General features: G+C 41.3%; 2 protein-coding genes and 1 non-coding gene across 3 annotated transcripts in view; 2 read left to right on the top strand and 1 right to left on the bottom strand.

The window, feature by feature from the left end:
* LOC124718879 (CDK5 regulatory subunit-associated protein 3) overlaps window positions 1-13,836 on the bottom strand; it is a 65,289-nt gene extending 51,453 nt beyond the window's left edge. Inside the window, exons 1-4 of the mRNA XM_047244516.1 lie at window positions 13,565-13,836; window positions 13,212-13,386; window positions 7,026-7,264; window positions 924-1,230 (exon numbers count right to left, since the gene is read on the bottom strand). Coding sequence (XP_047100472.1) covers window positions 924-1,230; window positions 7,026-7,264; window positions 13,212-13,386; window positions 13,565-13,567 — 724 coding nt within the window. The 5' untranslated portion in view covers window positions 13,568-13,836. The remainder of the gene's footprint in view (window positions 1-923; window positions 1,231-7,025; window positions 7,265-13,211; window positions 13,387-13,564) is intronic.
* Trnas-uga lies at window positions 1,725-1,806 on the top strand. The gene has a single exon. It is a non-coding gene; the product is annotated as a tRNA-Ser (tRNA).
* Window positions 13,837-14,127: 291 nt separating the features above from the next.
* Window positions 14,128-25,497, top strand: LOC124718976 (guanosine-3',5'-bis(diphosphate) 3'-pyrophosphohydrolase MESH1). The gene is made up of 3 exons (XM_047244647.1): window positions 14,128-14,271; window positions 17,160-17,359; window positions 24,958-25,497. The coding sequence occupies exons 1-3, from the start codon at window positions 14,136-14,138 to the stop codon at window positions 25,183-25,185; spliced, it is 564 nt and encodes a 187-aa protein (XP_047100603.1). The 5' UTR covers window positions 14,128-14,135; the 3' UTR covers window positions 25,186-25,497.
* The last annotated feature ends 2,466 nt before the right edge of the window (window positions 25,498-27,963 follow it).

The following is a 27,963-nucleotide window of genomic DNA, read 5'->3' as shown; positions in this document are numbered from 1 at the left end:
ATGAATGGGCACAGGCAGACAGTGTTTGTTGGTAATGAGGATCACCCTGTGGCTAAACATGCCTTGGTGCACAGCCAGCACATCTTGGCACAGTGTTACACCGTCCGGGTTATCTGGATACTTCCCACTAACACCAACCTGTCAGAACTCCGGAGATGGGAACTTGCCCTTCAGTATAGCCTCTCTTCTCGTTACCCACCAGGCCTCAATCTCCACTAATTTCAATTTGCCGCCGCTCATAGCTCATCTGTCTTTCAACATCTTTGCCTCTGTACTTCCGCCTCGACTGACGTCTCTGCCCAAACTCTTTGCCTTTACAAATGTCTGCTTGTATCTGTGTATGTGCGAATGGATATGTGTGTGTGTGTGTGTGCACGAGTGTATACCCCTTCTTTCCCCCTAAGGTAAGTCTTTCCGCTCCCGGGATTGGAATGACTCCTTACCCACATCCTTTCGTCTTTCCCTCTCCTTCCCTCTTTCCTGATGAGGCAACAGTTTGTTGCGAAAGCTTGAATTTCATGTGTATGTTTGTGTGTCTATCGACCTGCCAGCACTTTCGTTCGATATTTCGCCTGGTGCACGTCTTTCGATTTGACGCCAGTTCGGCAACTTGCACGTTGATGGGGATGAAATGATGATGATTAGGACAACACAACAGCCAGTCCTTGAGAGGAGAAAATCTCCGACCCAGCCGGGAATCGAACCCGGGCCCTTAGGATTGACATTCCATCATGCTGACGACTCAGCTACCAGGGGCGGACATGATATATCATAATGATGTGGAATGAGACAATCTGATATCATTTATTGTTATATTCGGGTAGGTGCATAAACTAGCTAGCTGCTATTCTGGCCATGTTGAAGGTCATTATTTTAAATGCAACACATGTCACAGAAGTACAAATATGTTGACGAAGCCTTGCCTATAATGTGCTTGAGCAGCTGCAGCCTCTCACTGCAGCCCGGTGCCACAAAGCTGACAAACTCATTGTAGAAGGTGACGGCCTCCTTCAGTGCTGCGGCCTTCGCAGCCAGCTGGGCGTTCGCGCGTGGCAACTCCGACAACCTCTCCACCAGCTCGGAGCGGAGCGTCGCCTTCCACGTCTTGGCGTCACCCGACCCGGACTTCGCCTCGGGAGCGGAAATGCCCAGCTGCCGGCACTGTGCGGCGAGCTCCGAACGCACGGATCCCTCCGCCTTAATGTATTCCGCTTCCTTCTTGTCACATTCCTGCAAAATTGGACCATTCCTTTTCTACTGTGACCGATCTACTGTTAAATTAAAATTATGTTTTGACTATTACTTGATTTACAGTACACAAACACAATAACAAAACAAATAATAGATATAATAGATTTAATAAACTACAAACTAACAACAAGTTACTGTTTGTGTTGCTCTCAGATGTCCATCTAGGTGCAATTGTTTGTGAAACATCAGCTAGGAGCAGTTGTTTATGATACATGATGTTTCCTGTAGAATGAGGATCTTTTCTACATCCTGCCACCTTTATATTCTGCGTGGGCCCGCATAGCTGAGTCGGTAGAGCGTTAGGTTTTCAACCAAAGGGTCCTGGGTTCAAGTCCCTGTCTGGGCGAAAATTAATACACTTTCGTAACGGCTAATGGAAACCCTACAGGAAAGAGTGAGGCCACGCCGCTTTCTGCCATCAGATTGCTTCTAAAGATGGCGGTTTCACTTGTCGGGAGTCGCTTCTGCCACCGGCAGTCGTGGCCGAGTGGTTAAGGCGTCTGACTTGAAATCAGATTCCCTCTGGGAGCGTAGGTTCGAGTCCTGCCGACTGCGAAAATTTTCTCTCTCTCAAAAGATGGACGTTCATCACTCCCCTTCCATCATTATGCATCTGCACACTGTGTTGTGTAGAGTGTTGGGAGAACAGCAATGGTCGAATTCTGAGCCCAAACTCCAGCTCATCTGTGTTTACACTGCCCCTGTCAGGCCCGAAAGTCACCCAAGGCCGACATTGTGACTTCAGAGAGCTAAGCGGTGAGTCCCATGCTTTACTGAAAGTGAAATCACTGTCCCAATTGATCACCCTCCTTTAGAATGCAACCCCAAAATAATGAAGTCTCTCTGAGCACTCCTGTTTGTTTATATTTCATTCAGTCCCTGTAGCTATTCAGTGTTCTGCAATCACAGATTTTGCTAATCTCCTGTGCTCCTGCCACCATTCTTTGACTTTCTGCACAGTCTGCCAAATGTAGGCATTATCACATTTGCACAGAATACAGTATACACCCACTTTATGGAGTATCAGGTCATGTTTCATCGTCCTAATAGTGCACATCGTCAGAGGTGGTCAGAAAATGCATTTAATGTTACATCAAGCCAATATTCTATCATTTTATTAGAAGACATTTTGAAGTTTTCTCCTTGGCTGTTTTTGACTAGTATTCACTTGCATGATTGGCCAATTTCAGCCTTATAGGCCATTTTATCACAGTAGGCACCTATATACAGTATAATTGTCTGAGTCTAAAACAGAGGAATAACCAACCAGAAAGCAAGCAATAAGGTGCAAGAATCGAATTAAAACCGGCAGCTTACATCTTCATAACAAACGCCATGTTATAGGACACTATAATGCACTCACTTCTGTTGTTCAACACCAGCTCCTGATCAGCTATTCCATCGTTTTATAATCAGATAATTTCACATACACTGAAACCTACTACACTTGAAAATTGTCCGTGGTCTAAATTGGCCTTGTGCAAGATTTAATAACGTGAATACCTGTCAAAAACAACCAAGATGGAAAACTTCAAAATGTCTTAACAAATATACAACTGTGGTATCCCACACGAAGAAAATGATCGAGGTTCTGCCAGTTCTGTTCGATACTGTGTCAGCGTACAGCAGATACACCACTGTCTTATCCTCCTCTTTTTCTATTCTCTGCATCTGTCTTCTGCCTGAAAGCATGTCAGGTTTGTCTCCCACCATATCTGCTCTTCTTGGCTACATCCTTAATTTGGTCAAACTCCCTTGGCAGGCCTTCTTTGTCCAATATTGCACAAGTCCTGTAGACCATTGTACAAAGCACAGCCTTACACTGTGGAGGATGGTGGCAGGTGGAACTATGGGGATAGAAATATTAGTTTGGGCAGGTTTCCAGTGCACACCATGTCTCTCAGTCTTTTCCACATTACGCTCGACTATCACATCCAAACAGGGGAGTTTGCCACTCTCTTCCACAACAACAGCGAATTCGATGCTGGGGAACAGAGAATTCAGGTGTGAGAGACATTCCTGAAGCCATTCACTCCCATGTGGCTACAACACAACAATTTTTCTGAAAAAGCATACAGGCTCCAGTGCAAGTTTTGCAACCTGCAACTGGCTTTTGAAGAAGAGAAATGAGCATATAACCCATTTTTATAAACAATCTGTGCTTACATGTTGACATTACTCCTCCACATAGTTCCCTCATATATTCAAACATTTGTCATACCATGGCACTAGCTCCTTTCTTTATCAATGAATGGAGGCACCTGCTGCTTCAGCCACTTGTTGAAATCATCCTCAAGCTCACTGTCAGTCACGAAGTGTTGAGCTGCCAGCCAGGCCTTCATCTTGTGGAAGAGATGAAAGTGGCTCGGTGCTAAGAATGAAGTATATGGAAGATGCTGAAAAATCTCTCAGACAGTCTTGAATTTTTCCTTAATCTGATTAGCAGCATAGGCTCGTCCATTATTGTGAAGGACAATGATTGCTTGAGTAATCATCTTACACCATTGTTTTGGCTTGATCTTTGGAGTTTACTCTTGTAAAATCTGTTGTCAAAATTCCTTTGAAACTCCAAGAAACTAGAACTATTATTTTGCAATTTGACAACATCTCCTTACATTTTTTGGGCTTAACGGGAGAATGGCTGTGTATCCACCATTTGGACTGTCGCTTAGTTTCAGAGTTCACATTCTGCACATATGCCTTCATCCAGTGATGATTCTGTTCAGAAATTCTCCCCCTCTTCTGGTAGTGCTGAAAAAATTTTACGATCGAACACATTCTTTCCATTTTCTGAATGTTAGACATATTTTGTTGACCACTACACACAAAACTTACAGTATCCTTATCTCTCATTCATGATGATAAACAGTATTGTCCTTGTTATCAAAGGCATATCTTCATTAAGTTAGAAAATTATGAACAGACATCTCGCATGCGCAATTTTGTTAACATGTTGCACAGGTTCACCAGTCACATCTGAATGTCTTCCCCAACCACATGTGGCTAGCCTTTAATCTTCTGCACCACTCCCTAACAAAATCATCAGTCGTAACCCACTCCCATACGCTTGACACAATTGACGATGTAGCTTTGTGGTGAGCAGCAAGTGACAGAACTGTAGTAACCCACCGATTACTACACCCACCGATCACAGCAGACATAAGTCGGACCAATACAGCACATTCAAACAGCATGCCCGAAACTGCAGGAGGTGGCTGCCAGGGGTAGCACAATCACCAGCTCTGCCACACACGCACAGCAATACACCGGCGACACACAGTGTGGATTGTGTCTTCGTAAGGGTATGCACAAGCCTCTGTGCCCTCAGCTGTTAAACGTGTTCTGGTCCTGGCAATGGACACATCCAAGTACGGGGTGGGAGCAGTCTTGGCCCATCACAGTTCAGACGGTTCTGAACAGCCTTTTGCCTTTGTGTCAAAAACAATCAACTCAGCTCAGCAACATTATTCTTAGGTGGAAAAAGCAGTTCTTGTTATTGTCTATGCCTTAAAAAAATCATGTATTCTTGGGCAGTGCAAAATTTACTTTAATTACCAGCCATAAGCCCTCAGTTTCCCTGTATAGCCACTCATGGTCTTTACCAGACAAAGCCCCTCATCATCTTCAGCATTGAGCTGCATTCTTGTCCCAGTAAAATGATCCATTGGTTCGCAACATCTGAATGTGGATGCTCTGTGCTAGTACCCCGTGGTTCCTGACTCACGATTCACCCAAGAGGAACTGCTTTGTTTTCAACTGGATATGGAAGCAAGACACAAGGCGGATGGCTTCCCCATGACCTGTTACCTTATTGCCTCAGTTGTAGTGGCAGATCTGGTGCTTTGGCAGGTCGTACACCTGATAAAACATGGGTTGTCAGACGGTCTGCCGTGGTAAAGTTCCGCAGACCCAAATAAATCCAAGAAATATAATAATGAGCTTAATTAAAAATATAAAAGAGTAAAAATCACCCCTAAAAAATTAAAGCCAATAATAACGGTCATCAGACATGCTTTGGAATTTTTATGCATCGTGCCATCGCCTCTCTCTCTTGGACAGCATTATTCTCCTGCCAATGGAAGGGCTTAATTCCCACATTGTGCTTCCAGTGGCTCTGTAGTAGGGTATCCTCCACGTATTACACCAGGGTCAATGGGGCTGTTTCGCACATAACTGTTGGCCCAATGTTTTGGCTGGGCACCAACAGAGTGGTGGAATGCCTTGTTGCAGCCTGCTGGAAGTGTAGGGGTGGGCAGGCAGCAATGCACAATGTCGGTTTGCCATGGCTGCCTCCTACACAAAAGCTTGGGAAAGAATCCACATTGATTTCACTTGTCCTTCTTTTCGTAACTGATGCTTTTTCTCTCTTTCCTTATATCATTCACTGTACGTCTGCAACAGCAGATGCAACTGTCAAGGCCCTGTCAAAGTTATGCTCCATAGAAGGCTTGCCTTGTACCCTGGTTTCAGACTATAGTTCTCAGTTTGTGGCACAATCTTTCAAGAACTTTTGTACTCACAATAGATATACCACATCACAGCACGCAGTTGAAAAGTGAGGCAGAAAATCCTGTCCGAATGTTTAAGATACAGCGCAAGTCCCTACAACATTTCCCAGTTGAGGAGACACACTCATTTTTTAAAGCTCTTACAGAATGATACCCATTAAGCTCCTGCATGGCCACCAGCTGCAGACACAGCTCAACCTCTTGCTGCTGGGCAAGCATCCCCCAGACATGCCAGTTTTGTTGGCATTCAAACCAGTCATGCCAGTGCATTTCAACAGTATCCTCAATGTGTTCTGAGCCAGCCAGCATAATTGCTGTGTCTTCATGGTTCGCACGACGATCGGCTTGTGACACGCCGTTAGATCCAGTAGCATCCCAGGCTGGGTGCAGAGTCTCCTTCTCAGGCTGTGTGCCCAAAGCCTCATTCTTTGTCGGTCCTGGTCACTCCAGGGATCGAACAGGCCATGTTATGCAGATGTATACTGGCAGTCAGGGCTTGGTCAGCATCAATAGCAGCTTTGTTTACTGTGACCAGTGCCAGCATCTCCCACTCCCACTGCAATGAGCAGACACTGCCATCAGCAGGGACTGAAGCCAGGCCTCCATCAGCAGAACATATCCTTTCAGCCTACCATTATCACTGCCTGTGCAGTTGGCCCTCATCACGGATTCCGACATCCAAATGGCTCTCGCCTCGCTGCTGGTCTTGTTTACCAGTCCCACAGGGTCCGCAAGCATCAGGGATGCCCTCATCAGACTCACTGCTAACGGTGGACATAAGTTTGGCCACTATGGCAAGCGTGGTACGCACCTGCAACTGCCTGAGGTGGCTGCCAGGGGCAGTCTGGTCACCGACCACAATCACCACGTCCATCGTGCACACACAGCACAACACTAGTAACACCTGTCAGGGACAGTGTCTTTATAAGGGCAAGCATGACTTCCCAGTCATGCTTGCAATAACATCACCCATTTCAGTTCTTGCATTGCACACTGATGAACAACAGAGAGCTGACTGGTGCAACATAATATCCAAAAGCTCCAATTCCATCCAGATTATAATTTATGAACAGTCCTCTTAGCCTGAAACAACTTCCATATATAATAAACAGATCTGTATACTCATTTCCCAACCTGTGTGATGGATGCTTCGAAATGAAGTGTACCTGCAACCATATCTCTCCCTAAAACCTGACCTTTCCCATTTATTTTCACAGTACTTTTCCCAGATGCATAGTTTTAAGCAATATGTTATTTGAAACATACCTCCTGCAACTCTCCACATTTGGCAATCTGCTTCTTCAAGCCTGGAACTTCATAGGTGACATTACGTATCAGCATCTGGGCGGCGTCTGCGAGGTATACGTTGTCCTTCTCGTACAGGCGCAGAACTTCTTGCCAGTCCTTCATGCGCTTCGAGCCGTACGATCCAAAGAAATTGCGGCTGTCAGCCTCTGTCTCCTTCAGTATCTCCACAATCTTCTTACAGTGGAAGTAATTTATGTCTGAGCAGAAACACATATTTCACAACTGGAAAGGATCAACACTGTAAACTCTACATATTTACAACAGTTATTTTAATTTCATAAGTGTGACCATTATATAAAGAAACATTCTTATTTAACAAATTGGGACTGCAAAGTCTATTCATATATTACTGGTTTCAAATTACGAAGAGCTCATCTTCAGTTCTAGCCTTGCTACAATGCAAAATATCAATTTAGAAGCTAATCAGCCTCCAAATGCCGAAGGCACTCAGACAAGAGAAAGGATTATTAAAATAATCATACATTCAAGATAATTCACTATATGTTAATCAAATCTAGAAAGAAATGGGGGATATGTAATCAAAGCCAACTGCAGGAAAACAGGCATGATGGTTTCAGAAAAGTGGTATGTGAGCAATTTATCTATGAAAGTGATATTGTGAAGATAGAAATGGACTCAACAAAAAAGTTTCAGGAGATCTGGAAAGGTAAAATTGATTTCACAGAATTGTCATTCACACTGAATGTGAACTTTAAGCTGATTAATATGAACCCAAAGACATCAAAGACCAAAGCCCAAATAAAGCTATATGAAGGAAGGGCCATATGTACACACAGTACGAATACTGTGCCCGAGTAACACAGTGACTATAAAAAGCAGGACTGCCATGGCTGGTATTCATGTCCTTGGTGAATTTTGTTTTATGAGCACTGTTTCATACATCAAGATGTATATAGACAGTACACATATACAGTGAAGTTTCAGGTTTGATTCTTTACTGGGTCAGAAATTTTCTTTTTTCGAGGAGTGGGTCTTTGTAGTGTCCTAATCATTTCATCTCATCTTCATCACAAGAATTTGCAAGTCACCAAAGTTGTGTCACATGGCACCTGCCGGCCAATAATGCCATTCAGTCACTTCATACAGGGAAGGAACTGGCCAAGGACTTATTCCAACATCCACTCGAGATGATTTAGGGAAACCACGAAAAACCTAAATCAGGGAAATATTGAACCTACAGATATAATTCATCTGCCTTGACCCATTATATGATCAAAAAGCCTGACTTAAAACCAGTCACTGAAATCAAACATACACAATAAGAAGAAGTACAACTATTTTCATGATATAACATTTGTTTGGTTGTTTGGGGGGAGGAGGCGGGGGGGGGGGGGGGGGGGGGTGTCTGACATTACAACAACGCCTCTTCTTTCCTCATGGCTAAGACATACAAATCAATAACTACCAGTCTAAAAACCAGTTTTTAAACATCACTAGTTTATGTGAAATAATACTCATATAACTACCACACTCAGAAATATTAAGTATTTAAAAATTTATAAAGCACAGTGAAATTAAATTACAATGCTACATTAAAAATACAGAATTCTCTGAGATTTCCCCAGTTTTTCCGAGTAAAATGTAATTCTCTCAGAATTCCCAGTTTTATAGAAAAATTGTCACCCTGAAAATGTTACAGGTTCCAACACATCTACACTCTACATCGTCATCTCACAACATGCGGCAGTGGGTGCTTTACATATCACTATCATTTCCCCTTTTCCTTAGCAACTCACGAAAAATGCAGGAAGCTATGACTGCTACAGACCCTCCACCAAGATCTAATTTCTCGGAGTATCACACGAAAGCCCATTTTGAAATATAGATGTGGGAAGACATAATACATTGACTGCCTCTTTGAGAAATGTATGCTATCAAAATCTGGACAGTAAACCTCTCCGCGATGCGCAATGGCATTTTTGGATCGTGTATTTAGGAGCATCTCTGTAATGCTCTCACACTTATAAACAAACCAATAGGGGCTTAATGAAACTTTCTGTTTCTCTTAGCATCTCGTTTGCCTCCTTTATTAAGTCTACTTCACAGTCACCCCAACATTGATGAGCATTACTCAAGAAGTCACCAAACATGATTTCTGCAAACTGCTTCCTTTGGTGAGTGAATTACACTTTCTTCAGTGAATTACTGTAAACAGGGATCAACTTACACCAATTTAACTACAGTATGCATCCCTACCATCCTACAAACCATCAGAACACCCACCCCAAGAAACAATAGTTCCCCACAGGACAATCATTCCTCTCACCCTTAGCTTCCCAAACTGTAATTCATCAATTTTTACAACCTACCTAGGACCTCTCAAAGATCTCCTAAAATAAAAAAGCTCAGTACACACCTCACGGCAAAAGGAATACTAGTCCAAGACACACCTATCACTCTCACTTGTCTCACACACAAAAAACCAAACAGAAGAACAATAACACCAATGGTATGTACAAAACTACATCCTGTATGGCAAGTCTCGATTGCTCAAATCAGATAGGCCTACTAATGAACCTCCAAGCATTATCACAATGGCATCTATACTTATACAGATCCCTGGTTTGAGAAGCAGGAGCTTTTGTCAGTTTCATCATTTCACCACACTGGTGACACCTAACATACTCCGCAGTTAGACCATACAATGTAAAAATTTTATAGTTGCAGCCATATCCTCACCCATCACAGCCACTAACACCACATGACTATTAAATTTAACAGTCAGATCCATACCTATGAACAAATGACACACACAAAAAATCAAATCCCACAAATGAATAAATTTCAAATTATGAACTAGCAGTTCCAAAACCAAAAACACAATCAGCCTGCAACTACCAATGCTAAATAACTCACTGACAGGCCAACAACAAATACCAGCTCTGGGGAAAAAAAAGAAAAAAAAAAAAAAAAAAAGGTTCTCTCTAGGGAAAAGTTCAACGATGCCTCAGTGACATCACACAACATAACAGAGTTGTGACATGGGTGAAGGGCAACAAATGTTATCACAGCTATCTACCTATTCATTCAGAAACCATAACAGGGAGTTTTGGAAAATGTTCATAATATTAATCTATTACACTAGAGCATACTTGACGAAATCATAATCATGAAGCATTTTCAAAGATACAGACAGCACACTATTTGAGACTGAATTATTGTTCCTGGATTGCAGAGATCTCATTATATGAGCTGATGTTCGTAATCATGTCTTTAAAGCCACGTTGAATGTGTTGTAAAGTTGGCCAATGCGTCCTGATAGCAGCATGCCTCATGTGACTAAACAACAATGATGAGTAGCCCATTTCTTTCTTTCTATCTTCTTCTCTGTAGTTCACAGTTTCTCACTGTGAAAGGTTTCTCCTCTTTCATGACTGCTTTCTGCTGCCATATTTAGGTGTCATTTTGTACTCCATTTTTCTTCTGTATCTTGTAATGTTACCTTTTACCCCTCTTGTATATTCAGTCTTTTCCCCCTTCTGTCTCAGTAAAAGTACTACAATATGTACTGGAAAACAATTGCAGGTCACTCCAGTACATAGGAAGGGTAAAAGAACAGACCTGCAAACTTACAGATCAATAACCCCAAATCTGGTTTGCTACACAATCCTTGAACATGTTCTCAGTTCAAATTTAATAATCTTTCTTGAGACTGGGAAGCTTATGCCCACGAATCAGCATGGCTTTGGAAAGTATTGCTTATGCGAAATTCAGCTTACCCTTCCTCACATATATACTGTGAACTATGGCTGGAGGGTAACAGGCATACGACATATTTCTACATTTCTGGGAGACATTTGACACAGTGCCCTTTGCGGGCTGTTAATGAAGGTACAAGCACATGGAATAGGTTCACAGATATGCGAGCAGTCGATGACTTTTGAAGTAATACGAGTGTTGTCCAGAAAGTAATGCACCACATTTTTTTTCTTCAATAATTCTTTACTGAACATAATGAGAATTATGCACCCTATTTTTCCATGTCACCTCCATCTCGTTCTATGGCCTTCCTCCAGTGCGAAACAAGAACATGTATGCCCTGTCGGTACCAGTCCTTGTCCTGATGGCGGAGCCACTGCTTCACCAAATGAATCACCTCCGCACCGTCCTCAAAATGTCTCCCATGAATGGTATTCTTTAATGACATAACAACATCAGCTTGCTGCAACATGTCAGGTGTGACAGCCACGGATGGTCTCCTCAACCGCTGCAAATGGTGGAGCTCCGCGAAACCACCTTCTGATGTCTTCACCCTCTGTGCCCAGTGACGAACTGTACTTCTCGATGCTTTGCACAAGCGTTTGTGAATATACCTCACAGTTTCTTTCTCTGCAGTGAGAAATTCAGTGATGGCACATTGCTTGTAACATACGACACCTACAGATGCTATTTTGAAACTGTCCTGCAACTACACTATCTGTCAGAAGTGAAAGAAACTTGGCGCGCTCACTCAGGAGAAAATTCAAATAATGAATACATAACATTTCGCATTCGTAGCATTGTTTTCAGCAGAGGCAAAAAAAAAAAAAAAAAGGGTGCACTGTCTGGGCAACACTTGCAGAACCGAGTACGTTGTCCTCAACAGTGAGTGTTCATCGGAGACGAGGGTATACTCAGGAGTGCCTCACGGAAGTGTGACAGAACCGCTGGTGTCCTCTTAATACATAAGTGATTTGGAAGACAGGGTGGGCAGCCATCTGTGGTTGTTTGCTGATGATGTTGTGGTGCACGGTAAGGTGTCGAAGTTGAGTAAATGTAGGAAGATACAAAATGATTTAAACAAAATTTCTAGTGTGAATGGCAGCTAGCTCTAAATGTGGAAAAATGTAAGTTAATGCAGACGAATATGAAGAACAAGCCTGCGACATTCAGATATAGTATTACTAGTGTCCTGCATGACACATGTCAAGTCATTTAAATATGTGGGAACAACACTGCAAAGCAACACTAAATGGAATGAGCATGTGAGAACTGTGATAGGGAAAGCAAATGGTCGACTTCAGTTTATTGGGAGAATTTTAAGCACTCTTAAATGAGACCACTTATAGAAAGCCAGTGCAACCAATTGAGTACTGCTTGAGTGTTTGGGATGTGTACTAGGTCAGATTGAACAAAGACACTGCAGCAATTCAGAGGCGGGCTGCTACCGGTAGGTTTGAACAACATGTAAGTGTTATGGAGATGCTTCGGAAACAAAAAGGTGAATCCATGAACGGAAGGTGCCGTTCTTTTCGAGAGACACTAAAGAGAAAATTTAGAGAACCAGCATTTGAAGCTGACTGCCGAATGATTTTACTGCCGCCAACATACACTGGGGGTAAGGGCAGAGAACATAACAAATTAGGGCTCGTAACAGAGGCATAAGGACAGTCATTAAATTTCCCTTGCTCTATTTACGAGTGGAACAGGAAAGGAAATGACTAGTAGTCCCCTCCACTACGCACCATAAAGTGGCTTGCAGAGTATCTATGTAGATGTAAATGTACCATGATCAGTACCACACTACTGGCTGATATTAACATACAAGTGAACTATCGTGTGTTATTCAGGTACATATTTAGCGTCAGTCAGACATAAATTGTATCCATAATTCATTGAACGTGACATGTTAAATATCTGCAACACAAAATGTAGACGTTATTAGAAAGGCCAAATAAATCACAAACAAATGACCGGGCCCCGTCTGATGACTGGGATTATTCATATTAAACAATATCGAAAAGGCACGATACAGTCGTGAAAAAATGCCATGCCAGCAATGATAGTTACCAACATACATGAAATCATGCTGTGATTGGGGACTAGTGTAGCAGGGGATACAACCCGTCGGCTTTGGACATTGACGTCACAAGTCGCCAATCGAGAAGCGATTCTTCTTAGTGTTGTAGCTCCCTTCAGTGGCTGATAAGTGTTTTTTGGCTTTTTTTAAAAAAAATCTCACGAGATAGAATAAACAGATCCACTTTATTAAGCAATCAGTAAAAAACGAAACTGAAACATAACAGCAAAAGCGAAAATGGTAAACTGCTATCTGGCGACTTGTGACGTCATTGTCCAAAGCCGAAGGGTTGTATCCCCTGCTGCACTAGACCCTGTGATTGTGGGGCAAGTTGTTTCACTTACAGGATCCTGAAAGAAGTTTCGCAATTCCATCATGAACAGGCATGTCTTGAATAGCGTTGTTTATTCTTTCTCTTACAGTCAAAACATGGTTCTGCCAGTCGCGATTCACGTGTCGTCTGCTTATCATCCAGTCCAACAGTTTGTTCGTATGAATGTCAATTGGGATGTTCTGGTCCTTAATATGAAAAAGTAAAGGAAAATTCAGAATAGAACTCAAAATACACATATCATATTCATAACATCTGGTAGAGTTTATTATAAACTGGCAATCTTTACAGGTAAACCGAGTCAGCTCTACGTTTCATGTGTGTTGTAAGTCAACAAACTTAAATGACAATTAACCATCAACTCACCATTTTCGTTTACATCCAATCCATCAAACACGTAAACCTCCCACTGACAACAAACACGTTTGTCACCACCAAAGATGTAACTCAGCAACCTCCATCACATACAAGCGCAGACATCCTTTCTACGCCCATATCTCGCTGTGCGAAGGAAACCGGGGCCCAACATGAATAGAAGTCGACAATAGTACCGCGGAACAAAGAAGAATTGTTGAACCGTGTGCGAATGAAAGACCCTACTTACAGAGGTCTTTCAGTTCAGACATTATAAGTCAAGGCATTGAGCAAACATTTTCGACCATCGTGTTGAACGTCCCGGTTCCACGCACTCGATTTGAAGAAAGTCAGATTGAGATTGATATGTTAAAAGATCCAGTGTCGTATTTTCAGTATGTATTAGCGATTATTTAAAGATACACAAAACTGTTTATCCTAAAGAGTCATCAATAAACTGTTTGAGTTTCTAGTTGGGGCAGTGTTTCTTGATTACGCACCTGAAGTTGAAATTCGTTGGTAGGGTCTTTGGTGTTATTGTGCAGCGTCAATGTACTGTAACTGCAAATTGCATTCTTTGAACATGTCGAAGAGAGGAGAGGAAGCAAGTGGTGATGTTACCGCTAAACTTATCCAATGCACCAATTTTGCAGCGGTGAAACATAAAGACCAGAGAAGGAAAGACCCAGAAAAAACTCCGTATATCAATCATCCTGTCGGTATGAACTGTCATTATGTATTTCTCTCGCATATGTGTTTGTCGGCGTCCATACAGCACTGTTCTTACAGAATCACAACAGCAAAAGTTAAAAAGAAAAAAGGAAAAAAACTAATGTTTTGAGTTACTTATATTACAGGCTCTGTCGGTCTTATGAAATAGCGTTAACTTTGTCGTAATGAGCCGAAATAATACTCTTGTCCATGAAAAATACAGTGTCCAAAACTAATAGACTCGGGAGAGTTAATTTTATTTGACTGATTATGCGCTATGCATGTTGTTTGTATATTTATTTGTAGAACCGCCAGCGAAATGTAAATCTAGATCAGAAGTAGGTGAATCCACTACGTAGAAAGGCATGACTTCTGCACACCATATGCAGGAAAGGATTTTCTATGTCCTGTAGGGGCAATACCTGCCAAAGTGTTGAAACTGATGCCACAGTTCGATGATACTGGTTCCGTAAGTATCAGTCCTTGCTAAAACATATACTAGGCCTACTACTGTATAGAGGACCGTATCTACCTCTGTATACATGTACTGCCTTATGAAGAATGTAGTCAACAATCATCAGTTGGGCAGGCCGCAGTCAGTTAATTATGTGTAATAGTGAGACTGTTGCAATGAATTTTCATACCCAACCATTTGAGATTACACATAAATCCATTGTTTTCCCCGAGGACGATCAAGCACAAAGTACCCTGTAACAAAATTCTTTGGCATTTGGCTGCGAGACAAACTGAAATGGATTAAAGATACTGAGTATGTTAGTAGTTAGCTAAGTTTAAGATACTATGGCTTAAGTGTGTTACAGGCATGCACTAGTATGGAAACTGTTAAACATGCTTATATTCAGACACATACCATCCAGCAGTATTCAGTATGATTAAAGTTCAAAAGAAAGCCATTAGAATAATAAATGGAAGTAAAATAATGGTGTAAATCTACTTTGACAGAACTTTGTTTTTGCTGCTAAGCATTTGTATAAAAGAAACCATGTTAATTTAGCAAACAAATGCAGTAGATAATTTGAATGAAATTCATTTCTCAACGAACTTGTAGGGAAAACACACACACACACAATTTTTTTATGGTTTGTATTAACCAATTACACTAGCCCCTCTCCTCACATTCGGTGTGTGGAATCGATTTGTCAGTATTTGATGTGGTTTACGAAATATATCCAGCGGTAATGTTAGGTGACTCACCCTGTATATACTAGGAAGCAGTAGCAAGTGAAATATGACTGAAAGCAGTTACTCATTGCACCAACCAATTTCAAGCTTATAATATGTTTGTTTGTATGGCCATCTTCCTCAGCAGCTGTTAACATCTGTTGTTATAGGTTATCTGTCTTGAGCTGACTGCAATCTAATTCAAAAGAATTATACTAGACACTCTTTGCTTTGTAAATAAAAGCATTTTCTGTGGTGTTTTGTAAATTGGATGCACATGTTTGTATATTTTTTTGATTGTTTTAGGTTAAAAACAGCAGTTTCTTTATAAAGTTGGCCTGCAAGCTACTTACGGTGTTTACATAATCTGCTCCTTCCCTTCTTGCTAGCCGTGGTTGGTATCGACTGACTTCACTTCATATATGCACTGTGCAGATTTTGGCATTTTGCATTATTTCCTGCGCTGCACTGTGCCCAGTGAAGAATGAAATACATTTGAGAAACTCAATTGTAAATAGTGCAGCGCAGGAAACAGTACATAATGCTGAAACCTGCCAAGTGCAGATATGAAATGAAGCCAGTAGACACCAACCACTGCTAGCAAGAAGGGAAGGAGCAGATTATGTAAAGAAACACCAAATGTACAAACATGTGGATCCAATTTACAGACTACCACAGAGATGATCCAATTTACAGACTACCACAAAGATGCTTTGTAAATAAAAGCGAAACACATCTGGTATAATTCTTTTGAATTAGATTGCAGTCAGCTCAAGACAGATAACCTTTAATAACAGAATTTCAAGTTTCTTCAAATGTTATTGTGATTAACATGCTCAAATGCTTTTGAGAAGACATGAACAATGACAATAGGTTAAATTTTGTCATTTAAATATACATAGCTGTTGCAATCGTAGACCAGTGACTTGCTTTAAATATTCAGAAATGTCCACATCACAAAATGAGAAAGACCTAATATCCTATGATAATATCAACAAGTAACAATTACAGTCAAACTAGTACAAACACCTGTGCATAAGAATCTGTAAGAATATGAAATGGAATGATGATGTAGCCTTCAGCTGCATGTAAAGCTGGTGTTAGAGATTGGTTTGTTGTTAGAATACTAGGAAATGAGATTGCTTTCAAAATAGTCATTTGATCTATCCTGGAATTCTGCTAAAGTGTGTGTGGGACCCAAACCAAATAGGACTAACAGGGGATATTGAAGATATACAGAGAAGAGTAGCAATAATGGCCACAGATTTGTTTCATCAAGGGGAGAGTGTCTCAGAGATGCTGAAGAACCTGAACTGGAAAAATCTTGAAGATAGATGGGAAGTGCCCACAAGAAAGTTTACTTACAAAATTTCAAGAACCAGCTTTAAATACTGTATCTAACAATATATTACAGCCCTCTATGTTTCTCTCGTGTAGGGATCATGAGGGCAAGATTAACTACAGTGTGTACAGAGGCATTTGAGCAGTATTCTTCCCCTGCTCCATATGTGAAGGGGTCAGGAAGAAACCTAATAATTTGTACAATGCAAAATGGTCTCTGCCATGCACTCCATAATAGTTTACAAAGTATGGATGTAGCTGTAAACGGATAGCTAGTAGAAAATCTCTTCATATGTCTCTTAGTTTATACATGAAAGCACATTAGAATGTGCACTACAATTGAAGCATTAAAAACTAACATTCCATATTACAGGTGTAGCATACATCTTGACACATGAAGGTAGTGTCACAGATGTGGAGGTCATTATGGCCGCTCTGCTGCATGACACCGTTGAGGATACAGACACATCATTTGAAGAAATTGAGGAGCTGTTTGGACAGAGAGTGACATCTCTTGTACGGGAAGTCACAGACGACAAAAGCTTACCAAAGGAGGAACGAAAGAGACAGCAGGTAACATAAAGCTAATTATGTTCTGTAGAATGACCGAAGTGCATTCTTTATATCCTGTGTGTGATTTTTTTTATGACAGAAGGCTGTGAAATACTGAACTCGGTCTTCAGAAATTGTTTCACCGCGGAAAACCATAATGCAGTTCCTCCTTTCAGTTGTCACATTAATCCCAAAATAGTGGATATTGAGATAAAGGATTGTGGAATAAAACATTGGGTAAAACTGGTCAGCAGCAGAAAGACAACTGGACCAGATGAGATAACCTGTTCTGCTGAGATAAGCAGAAGACCTTTCTCCCCTTCTAGCAGTATTTTATCGTAGGTCACTGGAGCCATGAAGGGAACTTAGTATTTTTTAAAAAGTGCAGGTCAGTCCTCTTTTCAAGATATACCACCTGATAGGTGATGTGATGTTCCCCTGTGGTGGCAATTTGTCAGTGAGCTGCGATTATCAGATATTATGTAGCTCACATTTTATTTCTTGTGACTACGGATACTAAAAGGATCGGGCTGCTGTTTCAGATTCTATACGGTAAGTGCTGGAAGCCAAAAATTTAGTACAACCACCACGTGCCTAAATTAATACAGCAGTTCTCAGATATGTATCCCATATATTTTTCAACTCAATCACAGTAGTGACAATAAATGAAATAGCCTCAGGCTGTAGTTATGGCGTTACAAATTTTATTGATAATAGATTTTGATGCCTCATATTTCATCCTGGTGCATCTGTGTACGTACTAAAAACATTTTTTTTCTTATTACATACATCAGTGCATATACAACATAATTTCTTGCAGAGTATACATTGTCAGCTAACCAGTGTACCTTTCTCAAGATTAGGTTAGAGGTCTGTGCTAAATCCTAATATAAAGGGATTATAATTAGTAATAGTGAATATCACTACTAGTTCTGTAGTATTTTCTGTCTTTAAATGTTTGTCATTACGCATTGATATTACTTAATTTCAATATGAAGTTAACCTCTATGTATTGGGAGTGCATAGCTGTTCTCTAATGTACAAAACAACTTTACAGTGTTGCCAATGACCTGTACACTGGCCACGAATAAATATTAATTGTGCAAGTACACTGAGGTACGATGATGACTAAGTATGCACCACAGGTTTACACGTTTGAAATATGAAATTGTTAGTATTCACCTAAAGTAATGTCAAAAGGAAACCAATTAAAAAGTTTCTGTTTGAGGGTGTTACTGCAGCATATATGCAACATGTGCAACTCTGATGTGAGTATATAAACATTGACATTTAGGCAAGGAATCAGTGTGGCATTTGTGTCATTCCAGTGTGTATGCAGTAAATACAGAAACGTGAACTGTGGTGGAGTTACTACCAAATGCACATGAGGAGGACCAACATAGTGTCCTTTTCTTGCCTGCTGGAGAACAAACACCAGTAGACAGTCATCAGAGAATGAAGAATGTGCAAGGGGCAGTGTGTCTGTTGAAAACCACCATTGTGTGATGCCAACTGCGACAAGGGGTTCTGCTGCTTCATGATAATGCGCAACCCAATGTCGCAAATGTCTTAACGCAGAAGTTACGCAATCCCTAGTGGGAGACACTTGAGCACGTGCTCTACAGTCCTGCTCTCTCCTCCGTGTGATTATCACATCTGTGATCCCTTAAAAAAAAAACCTTGAAGGGTCAATGATTCCTGGAGGATGAGGATGGGCAGCAGGCAGTGACAGACTTCTTCATGCAGCATGACATCTTGTTTTACAAAATGAATATCTTCAACTTGGTGCATCGGTAGAATGATCAGGTCATTTACTTGTGGAGGTATTGCCCGATTGGCATACGAATTCTGGCCTGTACGGCCTTATAACAGAAACTTTTTGATCGCCCCTTGTATTTTCTGCCTCACGTTGTTGACATTACACATTGTTACTACTCACTTTTCTGGTGAATTGAACCTAAATGTGTTGGGAGTATAACTACTGTATTAGAAAAACCAGGGCTGCTACAGGTTTGGGAAATCGGGGAATATCAGGCAATTTCTGAGGTGTCGTGCATCATCACTGGCTGGGTGCAGCTGAGTATGTTCACCACTTCCCTACTCCCTCATTCCTACTGCTTCTCCCCTTCCTACCACTCCCCTCAGCTTGCAGTCAGCGCTGCCACCACTTCTTGCCATTAGCCTAGCAGCTGCCAACGAGAGGTAGGGAGGTGTGAGGAGTCGTTTGTTTGGATCTGATTCTCAGAGACTGTAGACACAGCTGCTGGAGACAGCGGTCATGTATGCACAAATTGTGTCTGAGTGAATGTGTGTGCACTCTCGTTTTCTGATAAAATCTGTGACTGAAAATACAGTTGTGAGAGCGTGATGATCATTTCTACATGCCTGTCTGTGGCTCAACAATCGTCTGTATGGTCGGTTGCTACCTATCCTCATTATTATTGATTCTCAGAGTATTTGAACTAGTTATCTGTTGCGCGGATTGATCACTGTGGTCTCATTTCATCAATGTGCTGTCTGTGGCTCGTGAAAAGCTGCCACACGAGTGGATTTCTGTGACAGGCCAAAACTGCAGGCCATTTCTGTGGGTATCCGTACTGGATCGGGCCTGCTGGTCTGAAGCCATTTGGTTCCCACTACTGTGCACACCCTGCCTGTCAGATCTAGTCTTGCCGATCTGCCCACAGGCTGGGTCTGTTTGTGTGTGGCGTAATGCAGTGGATTTTCATGATGGGTGGACCCAGGACTGTGGTGCTCCTCAGCAGGCCAGAGGCCATGGGCGATGGGTTTCAGGAATTGCAACTGTTTCACCACAAGCACATTGTACAGTGTGGTGTTTTATAGACTTTTATTTGTTTTAGAACATTTTGGAACTTCAAAAGTAGTTTATATGGTAGAAAGTATGGACAAGAAGAAGAAGAGGAAGAAGGCTGTGTCAGTCACTGTTGATTTGTACGTTATGTACTCGTATAATTCTTGAAATACAGATCAGACAATACATGTCAAATAATAGGTATAACATAGTGGGTCTAAAACTGATAATAACAAACAGTAGAACCAACATTCTATTGGCGGTCACCTACAGTGTTGGTTTACACAATTGTTCCCCGCCTTATACACTTCTTTCAAGATGCCTTCTTTTTTCTGAGGTTGTTTCTGAAATCAGTGAAAGTATTTTAAGTCTGTCTTGCGACTCCAAAGAAATGCGTATTTTTGTCACCAAATGTGTTTTGTTTTACTGAAATAAGATAACATCAGTGGACTTAATGAAACACATATACCATTTGACTTTCTTTGACCATCTAAAAACAGTTCATTACGAAAGACGTTGATGTTAGTATTTAAGATTTTTGCTCACATCAGGAAACACCATCTGTTAGCAAGTTTTTTTTTTTTTTTAGATATTTCCTCATTTGCACTATTGTTTCTTGTACTGAAGCTGCAAAGACAGATTGTCAACTTATGTCTTAACTTACTCTTGTGATCTCAAAATTTGTCAGGGAAAAATGCTAGAACTTGTCTGGAAAAATGAGGCAATTTCACTTGGGGAAACTCGTGGCAACCTTTAAAAACATTTATGATATTAAATCAGCCTTTATAATGGCCATGAGTAAATATTAAGACATACCTTAAGACAGGTCAACTGGATAAGTTACAACATATACTTTGCAATAAATTATTTTATGTTCTATGTGCAATAATGTATGTAATCTTAAAAAAGATTTTTATTGTGGGCACAGGTGCAACTGAGGATGAGGCTTCGAGATGATTATACACTGCAGCCTGAGGCTATTTTATTTGTTATTACTGCATGCGGCTGCATTCCCACCAATCATTATGACAGATAATGAAGATAGGTCAATTAGAGTACTCTACACATTAAACAATGCTTTAGAAGAAACAGTGCAGAATTGCTTGACTCCCAATCCCAATGTAACTGTACAGTTGACAGTTCAAAATACAACAGAAAGAATCAGTTTTGGCAGATCTCTGAAAGTCTTTTGTTCATTGTGGTGTAGTCAGCATTGTCATGACACACTGATTACTTCATGTCACATCCCACTTTCCAACACAGGACACTGTAGCACAGAACAAATGCAATGTCTGAATGTACTGCAATTCATGATAATACTATCATCACTGTCTCACCTTGAAGATGTCCGAAATCCATTCATACTCTTTCACATGCAAAAAGATGACAGAAACCTTTAACAGTTTTTGGATCTAAACTATTTAACTAGTAAATGGTTCCAGCTATCGCACTCATCATTAGACGTCTAGATAAATGTTGGTTAACACATTATTTTACCAGAGTGACAAGTTACACCATAATGTGCTAATTATAGGTCTCTATCAGTGTTGTTGATCTGTTGTAGAATTATAAAACACTTTTTATGCTCACACGTTGTAAAGTTCTCAGAAAATGAAAATCTCGTCTATATAAATCGGGCTGAAGCCCTCAAGCAGAGATCTTGAGAAACTCAGTTCACGCTGTTCATCCACGAGGTCCAGAGCACTGTAGAATAAGGCACTCAATTGAAGCCATGTATCTTGATTTCCAGCATTCGATATAATTCTGCATTGTCTTTTAGTGTTCAAAATATTAACTTACTGAGTATTGGACCAGGTTTGTGATTTGATACATAGTGTGTGAGACTTTTTATTGGCACTCATCATACTGTTGGTTTACATGATCCTCCATCGCCTTTGCTCCTTTTCCTCTTCTTTAAAATTTTGTAGCTTAGTTTTTATTAGGTTTTAGTCCACAGCTGGAATAGCATATAGAAATACTTCATCTCTTTGTATCCCCTGTTTCTTTACATTCTCATTTGTGTAATGTTTGTGGGTCAGGTACCACATGTGTTCATTGGTCCATCATTTCACCATACTTGAATCAATTGAAATTGCTGTGACATGAAAACATTAGTCTGATTGTATGTGCTACACTGTGGAGGCAGAATCACTTGTTCTGAAAACTGCAGGTAACAGCTTGAAGACTGCGTCTCCACTAACGTGCAAGCAGGGCCTGTGAGTTTGCAGAATCAGTCGGAAGTATCTGTGGTCCAACGCTACAATCCACTCGGGTGTGGCCAGCTTATGCTAACAGAAAACTAACTGCTGTAGAAACATTTTGTGTGCTTGCAGGAAATCAACAAACATTTGGAAAACTTCTTGCAAAATCCATTACTAGTCACCTTGTACATCTGTCTCTCATCAAACCAGACCATATTTAGTGCCCATAAGCTCAGATATCCTTCCTGAAATCGTGATATTTAGTACCCTGTTGAGAGAAATGAATGTCATGTATGTTACATGTGTCTATGACTTACATAAATACTATCAGGCAGTGGAGCACTTCAGAGTATATAGAAAAGTATTTCATTTTAGATTAAGATGTTGGTGGCCTTCCACATTTTAATATCAGTTAACAATGAGTACTTGCTCTGTTCATTTTTAGTATTTACCAGGACTGGCATGTCCGAGCAAACAACTTCAACTGTGTTCAAGAAGTATCTGCATTGTTTCTGACACTTCATTTTATGAATTACATATATGGAATGATTTGACCAATCTGTAGATGCTCATTGCACCCCACAACATTGTTTTGGATGGCAATGGAACATATGAGTAAAGCATATATCAAATAAAGCAATCATTCAACATCGATTATTGAAAGCAGTTACCTGAGTAGACAGAAGTGGGGAGGTGATAAGGAAAGATGCACGAAACAATAAAAGGGTAGCAGGTAGGTCTTTCGCCAGATGATTCAGTAGCTGCACATCAAGACAAACAGAGTTCAGAGGGTAGAGCAAGAATTCAGATGATGAGCCAAACCCTACCACTTGTGCTACAGCCCCCAAAGCTGGCTGGCACACTTTCCCCACTGCCATGTGATGCTGTCTGAGTGCAAGGTGGGGGAAGAGGGAAAAATTGTGAATGCACTGCATTTAAGTAGCAGGGCAGACTCACTGCACGCGACTTAGTTTTATACTGCACATTTCCCAACAACACAGATAAACAAATTTAATTATTTATGGTGCTGAAAACATAATATAATTTGTATCTGGTACAAAATGTCAGCATATGGACAGATGCAGACAATTGCACTCAGGTGTAATTATAACTTATTTATGTGATTATTCAGTTTCTCCTGGCGTATTTCTTGCTCGAACAGTCCGTGAGTGTACTGCCAGTCCTTAGTGTCCAACAGGTACAATATTTCGGCGATCAGACATGTCGCCATCATCAGCACATTTGACGGGAATCAGTCTCAAAAACAGATGTAAGAGTGATTGACAGTGATCTCAAAATGTTTAGAAAACTATTGTTGTAATTCTTTCAAAGCCATAATGAATTCTTCAGACTTCATGTTTTCTGCAACACACGTGAGCTTAGGGAATGGGACTGTGTTTGACAGAATGTGTCCCGTCTATAATGTGATTTTCTTTTTAAACGCATCCCCATCAAATCAGAAAGCAAGTTGTTTCTCACATTGCAGTGTCTTACTTCGGACAGTGTGCAATCAAGTGCACTTAAAATGCGAGGTCTGCAATCCATTCCGGACATTCTAATTTTCATTCCTGCACTCCTCTTTCCTTCCTTAAGAGCAAGTTTTAAATTGAAAAATTGTTCCAGGCATGCCTCTTGACTTAATCAAGATACTTTGCATTGATGTATAAAGTCTCCATACACTTTGTTCAATTTCATTGAAAACTGTTGCAGCTGACAGTGGAATAATGTGTGCGACTTCAGAAATTTTACTATTTGTAGCACCAACTTCCTCACGTGTTGTATGCTTGCAGATTTAGCAAAAACAGCTCCTTGATTACAGATCAGTAAATCCCATCTATCAATCATTGTAGTTACTTGCTCTTTCGTTGTCAGCTAAATCTTTAAATTCGTTCTGCAGGCTATTGTAATATCATTTAACAGCGAATTTGTGATCCCTGTCATTTATGCAGAAATTATCATCTCTCTCTCTCTTGTCATTCCCATTCATTGTTTAAGGCTTGTGACATCACTAGATGCCTCTTTTTGTGCACCTGTGACCGTCCCGAGTACCGTGAAGAAAAAGCGAAGGATAAATAGCACTGACACTACGATACTGTCGAACTGAAGAGAGTTGTGCGGACTGAAAAATACCACACTGCAATATTCAGTGAAGTGTCCTGCTGTGCCAGGTACACCCGAGAAGGATCAAAGCCAAAGAGGCTAGGCCTCAGGCAACACAAAGCCTGCAAAACCTGCATGTGTTTAAGTTTGGCGTTTCATGGCCAGCAGTGATATAGGAGATAGGGAGAGGGAGGGAAGGAAAGGAGAGGACGGTGGTGGTGGTGGTGGTGGTGGTGGTGGTGGTGGTGGTGGAGAGGAAGACAGAGAGGGGGAGAGTAAGGAAGAGGTTGCAAGATGTGGAGAGGACGGGAGGGAGTTGTTGAAGTTTTATGAATATATTCTGGTACATGTATTGAAATAACATTTTACAGTTGAATTGAATTTAAAATGTGTCAGTTATTGTTCGTGCCCTTCTAGGGGAAATTTTAGTGGTTTTTACCTCCTCTCAAAGTGTTAAATTTTAATTCAGTAAATTTTGACAAAGTTGTTTTGCCTGGCAATTACAGGTGGTGCACGCACCGACATCTAGCCCCGGTGCAAAGTTGATCAAGCTGGCAGACAAACTGTACAATCTGAGGGACCTGGAACGTGCGACGCCAGATGGCTGGTCAGAGAAAAGGGTCCACGAGTACTTCGTGTGGTCGAGGGATGTGGTGCGGGGCCTGCGCGGTTCCAACGCTGCACTGGAGGCGGCTCTCGATAAAATATTTCGGAGCCGAGGCATCGATTTGTGATTTGCGGTGATTGCTTAAAAAGCAGTCTCGTGCTTCAGTAACAGATATCGGGGTTGTGCTGTGACAGTGTTTCCTGGAAACCAAAGTCTCTGCTACTGAAACTGAAGCATAAAATTGGTTGTGTTGCTACTGCCATGTGTGCTGGACAAAATAGTACAAATTAACAAATAAGGCAATACTTTTCCTTTGTATGATGGTGCTGTTTCAGTGTATGGGAATGGTTCTCCCTTCACTATGTGGTTTCTTTGTACTTGAAATACTTTACTGTGTGCATGCCGCTATTAAAACCAGAATGTCTCAGTGCAAAGCAGATTGTAATTTGTATTTATTGAGATTTCTATTTTACCAGATGTTACATCAATGAAAATACTCTGGAGCTGTGTAATGAAATAATTACCAGGATGATTGGTACAATGCAGTGCTGGTGTCATTTCATAAGAAAGATAAATACATTCCTGTTGTAAACATTTATAAAATGGATATTTGAATAAAACGTTTTGAAATATATATACAGCAGTGACAATTTGCTACATCAGTGGAAATAGTATTAATACAAATTTAGCCTCCTGATCGAGATAACACAATAGTACATTGCGTTTGTATTCAAGAGAATGGCGGTCTGAATCTCTAGGTTTACGTTTAAGGAAAATAAATACTACAGTCAACATTCACCATGATTTCCCTATGGACAAATATGTCAAATAATGGCAAAATAGTCTCTCTCTCTCTCTCTCTCTCTCTCTCTCTCTCTCTATTGGAGACCACTCCTGAGTAATAAACTTTGTGAAATCAAGCGGACTCCCACCGGGTGGCATTCCTCACGCTGCCTCTCCCAGCAGGAATCTAGCGTTCTCTGCCATCTTTGTATCAACCATACCAAGCTGACCCTTGGTTTTTTACTCTGAGTCCCCCCCCCCCCCCTTTGTAGTTGTGGGGTCCCCCCTTTACCCCTCACCACAGTGATCCATAGTTTGCTGAACTCTTGCCACCCTTTGACATTTTGTACTAAATATGTGCTCTCACCTTTCTTCTCGTGGGTGTTTAGCAGATGATCCTTGAACAATTATGTCCATCCTCAGTTGGTTTTCTTCACGAAAGTGATTTGTCCTCCCAGATTAATGTACGTGAATTTCCTTCTGGAATTGGTGTCTGTTAGTGTAGGTGTCAGCTTGGGAGGTCTTCAGCCTCATCTCCATGCCGGCCAGGTTTTTACCCCCATTTCCCTACATTTTGTGTGGTCTTTTGTGCCATTTTTTCCCCCTTTCTTGTGTCTTTTCCACCTTGGGTTGCCACATTGTGTGGCAGTCACGGCACGGTGTGGGGACTGGGATGGGTCAGTGGCAGTGCTGGTAGCACCTTTGGGATGTCCCCTTCTCTTCCTGCTGGCCCAACCTTTTTTTGCCTCTTTGTTTGCACATTTTCTTTCCCCATTGACTGTACTGTAATGCTTGTGTTGTTCCTCCCTTAATTTCTGTCACCTTTGGTATGGGACTGATGACCTTGCTGTTTGGTTCCCCCCACCCCAATCAACCAAATAACCATCTATTTGCATCATGTACTTGACATGGTCATGAATGCTGTTCAGTTGTTGCAAGAACTCTTCCATTTTTACATGGCCATTGGGCCACACAAGAAAGGTATTATCAACATAACAATAAAAGAAATTTGTTGGAACAATGTCAAAGGCAATGTCCTCAGAATTCTTCATAAATATATTTTCTTATGGATGGAGCTAATGGACGTCCCATTGCCACAATGTCCATCCGCTTTGGACACAGTCCAGCATGTAAGAAACATGACTACATCAAGACTTGCTCAAGCTATCATGTTAAGTTGGATGTTTGGTATATCCATATGAGAGAATGAGACGAGGAGCAGGAGTTGTCAAGCAGATATGATTTCAGTTTGTGTTTGAAGTTAATCTTATTATTTATTAATTTTTTTTATATCACTGGATAATATGACATAAATACTTGCTCTTGCCCTCCCTACTCTACAAACCACAGTCAATTTTTGGCTTTATCAAGTAAACTGCTCAACAGCATTCTGTCCTTGGCATCTTCTTCCATTGCTCCAAGCATCTGAAGATTCTTGGCCACCTGGTCCCTTCATCTTATTTTTGGTTCGCCTAAAGGCCTACACCAACAGCCTTGCCGCAGTGGTAACACTGGTTCCCGTCATATCACAGACAAGTGCTGCCAGGCTGGGCTAGCACTGGGATGGTGACCATCTACATCTACATCTACATTTATACTCCGCAAGCCACCCAACGGTGTGTGGTGGAGGGCACTTTATGTGCCACTGTCATTACCTCCCTTTCCTGTTCCAGTCGCGTATGGTTCGCGGGAAGAACGACTGTCTGAAAGCCTCCGTGCGCGCTCTAATCTCTCTAATTTTACATTCGTGATCTCCTCGGGAGATCCGGTCTCCCAAGCGCTGTTGGCTGAGCCGGTTGCACTCAGCCCTCGTGAGGCAAACTTAGGAGCTACGTGATTGAAAAGTAACGGCCCCTGTCTCGGAAACTGACATATGGCAGGGAGAGACGTGTGCTGAGCACGTACCCCTCCATCTCCGCATCCAGTGATGCCTATGAGCTGAGGATGACAAGGCGGCCGGTCAGTACCGTTAGGCCTTTGCTCTTCAGGTGTCTTCTCCAACACTTCTCTCAATCTTCTATAGATGTGGCTGGTCCATCGTAGCCTCCTTGTCTTAGCTTGTGCAACTGTGGTTCATTATATACCTCCCTGAGCTCCCTGTTGTTTCTTCTTCACCATCCTC

Source organism: Schistocerca piceifrons, chromosome 10 (genome assembly GCF_021461385.2).
Source record: "Schistocerca piceifrons isolate TAMUIC-IGC-003096 chromosome 10, iqSchPice1.1, whole genome shotgun sequence".
Classification (NCBI taxonomy): Eukaryota; Metazoa; Arthropoda; class Insecta; order Orthoptera; family Acrididae; genus Schistocerca; species Schistocerca piceifrons.
This window is presented reverse-complemented; position numbering and strand designations above follow the sequence as displayed.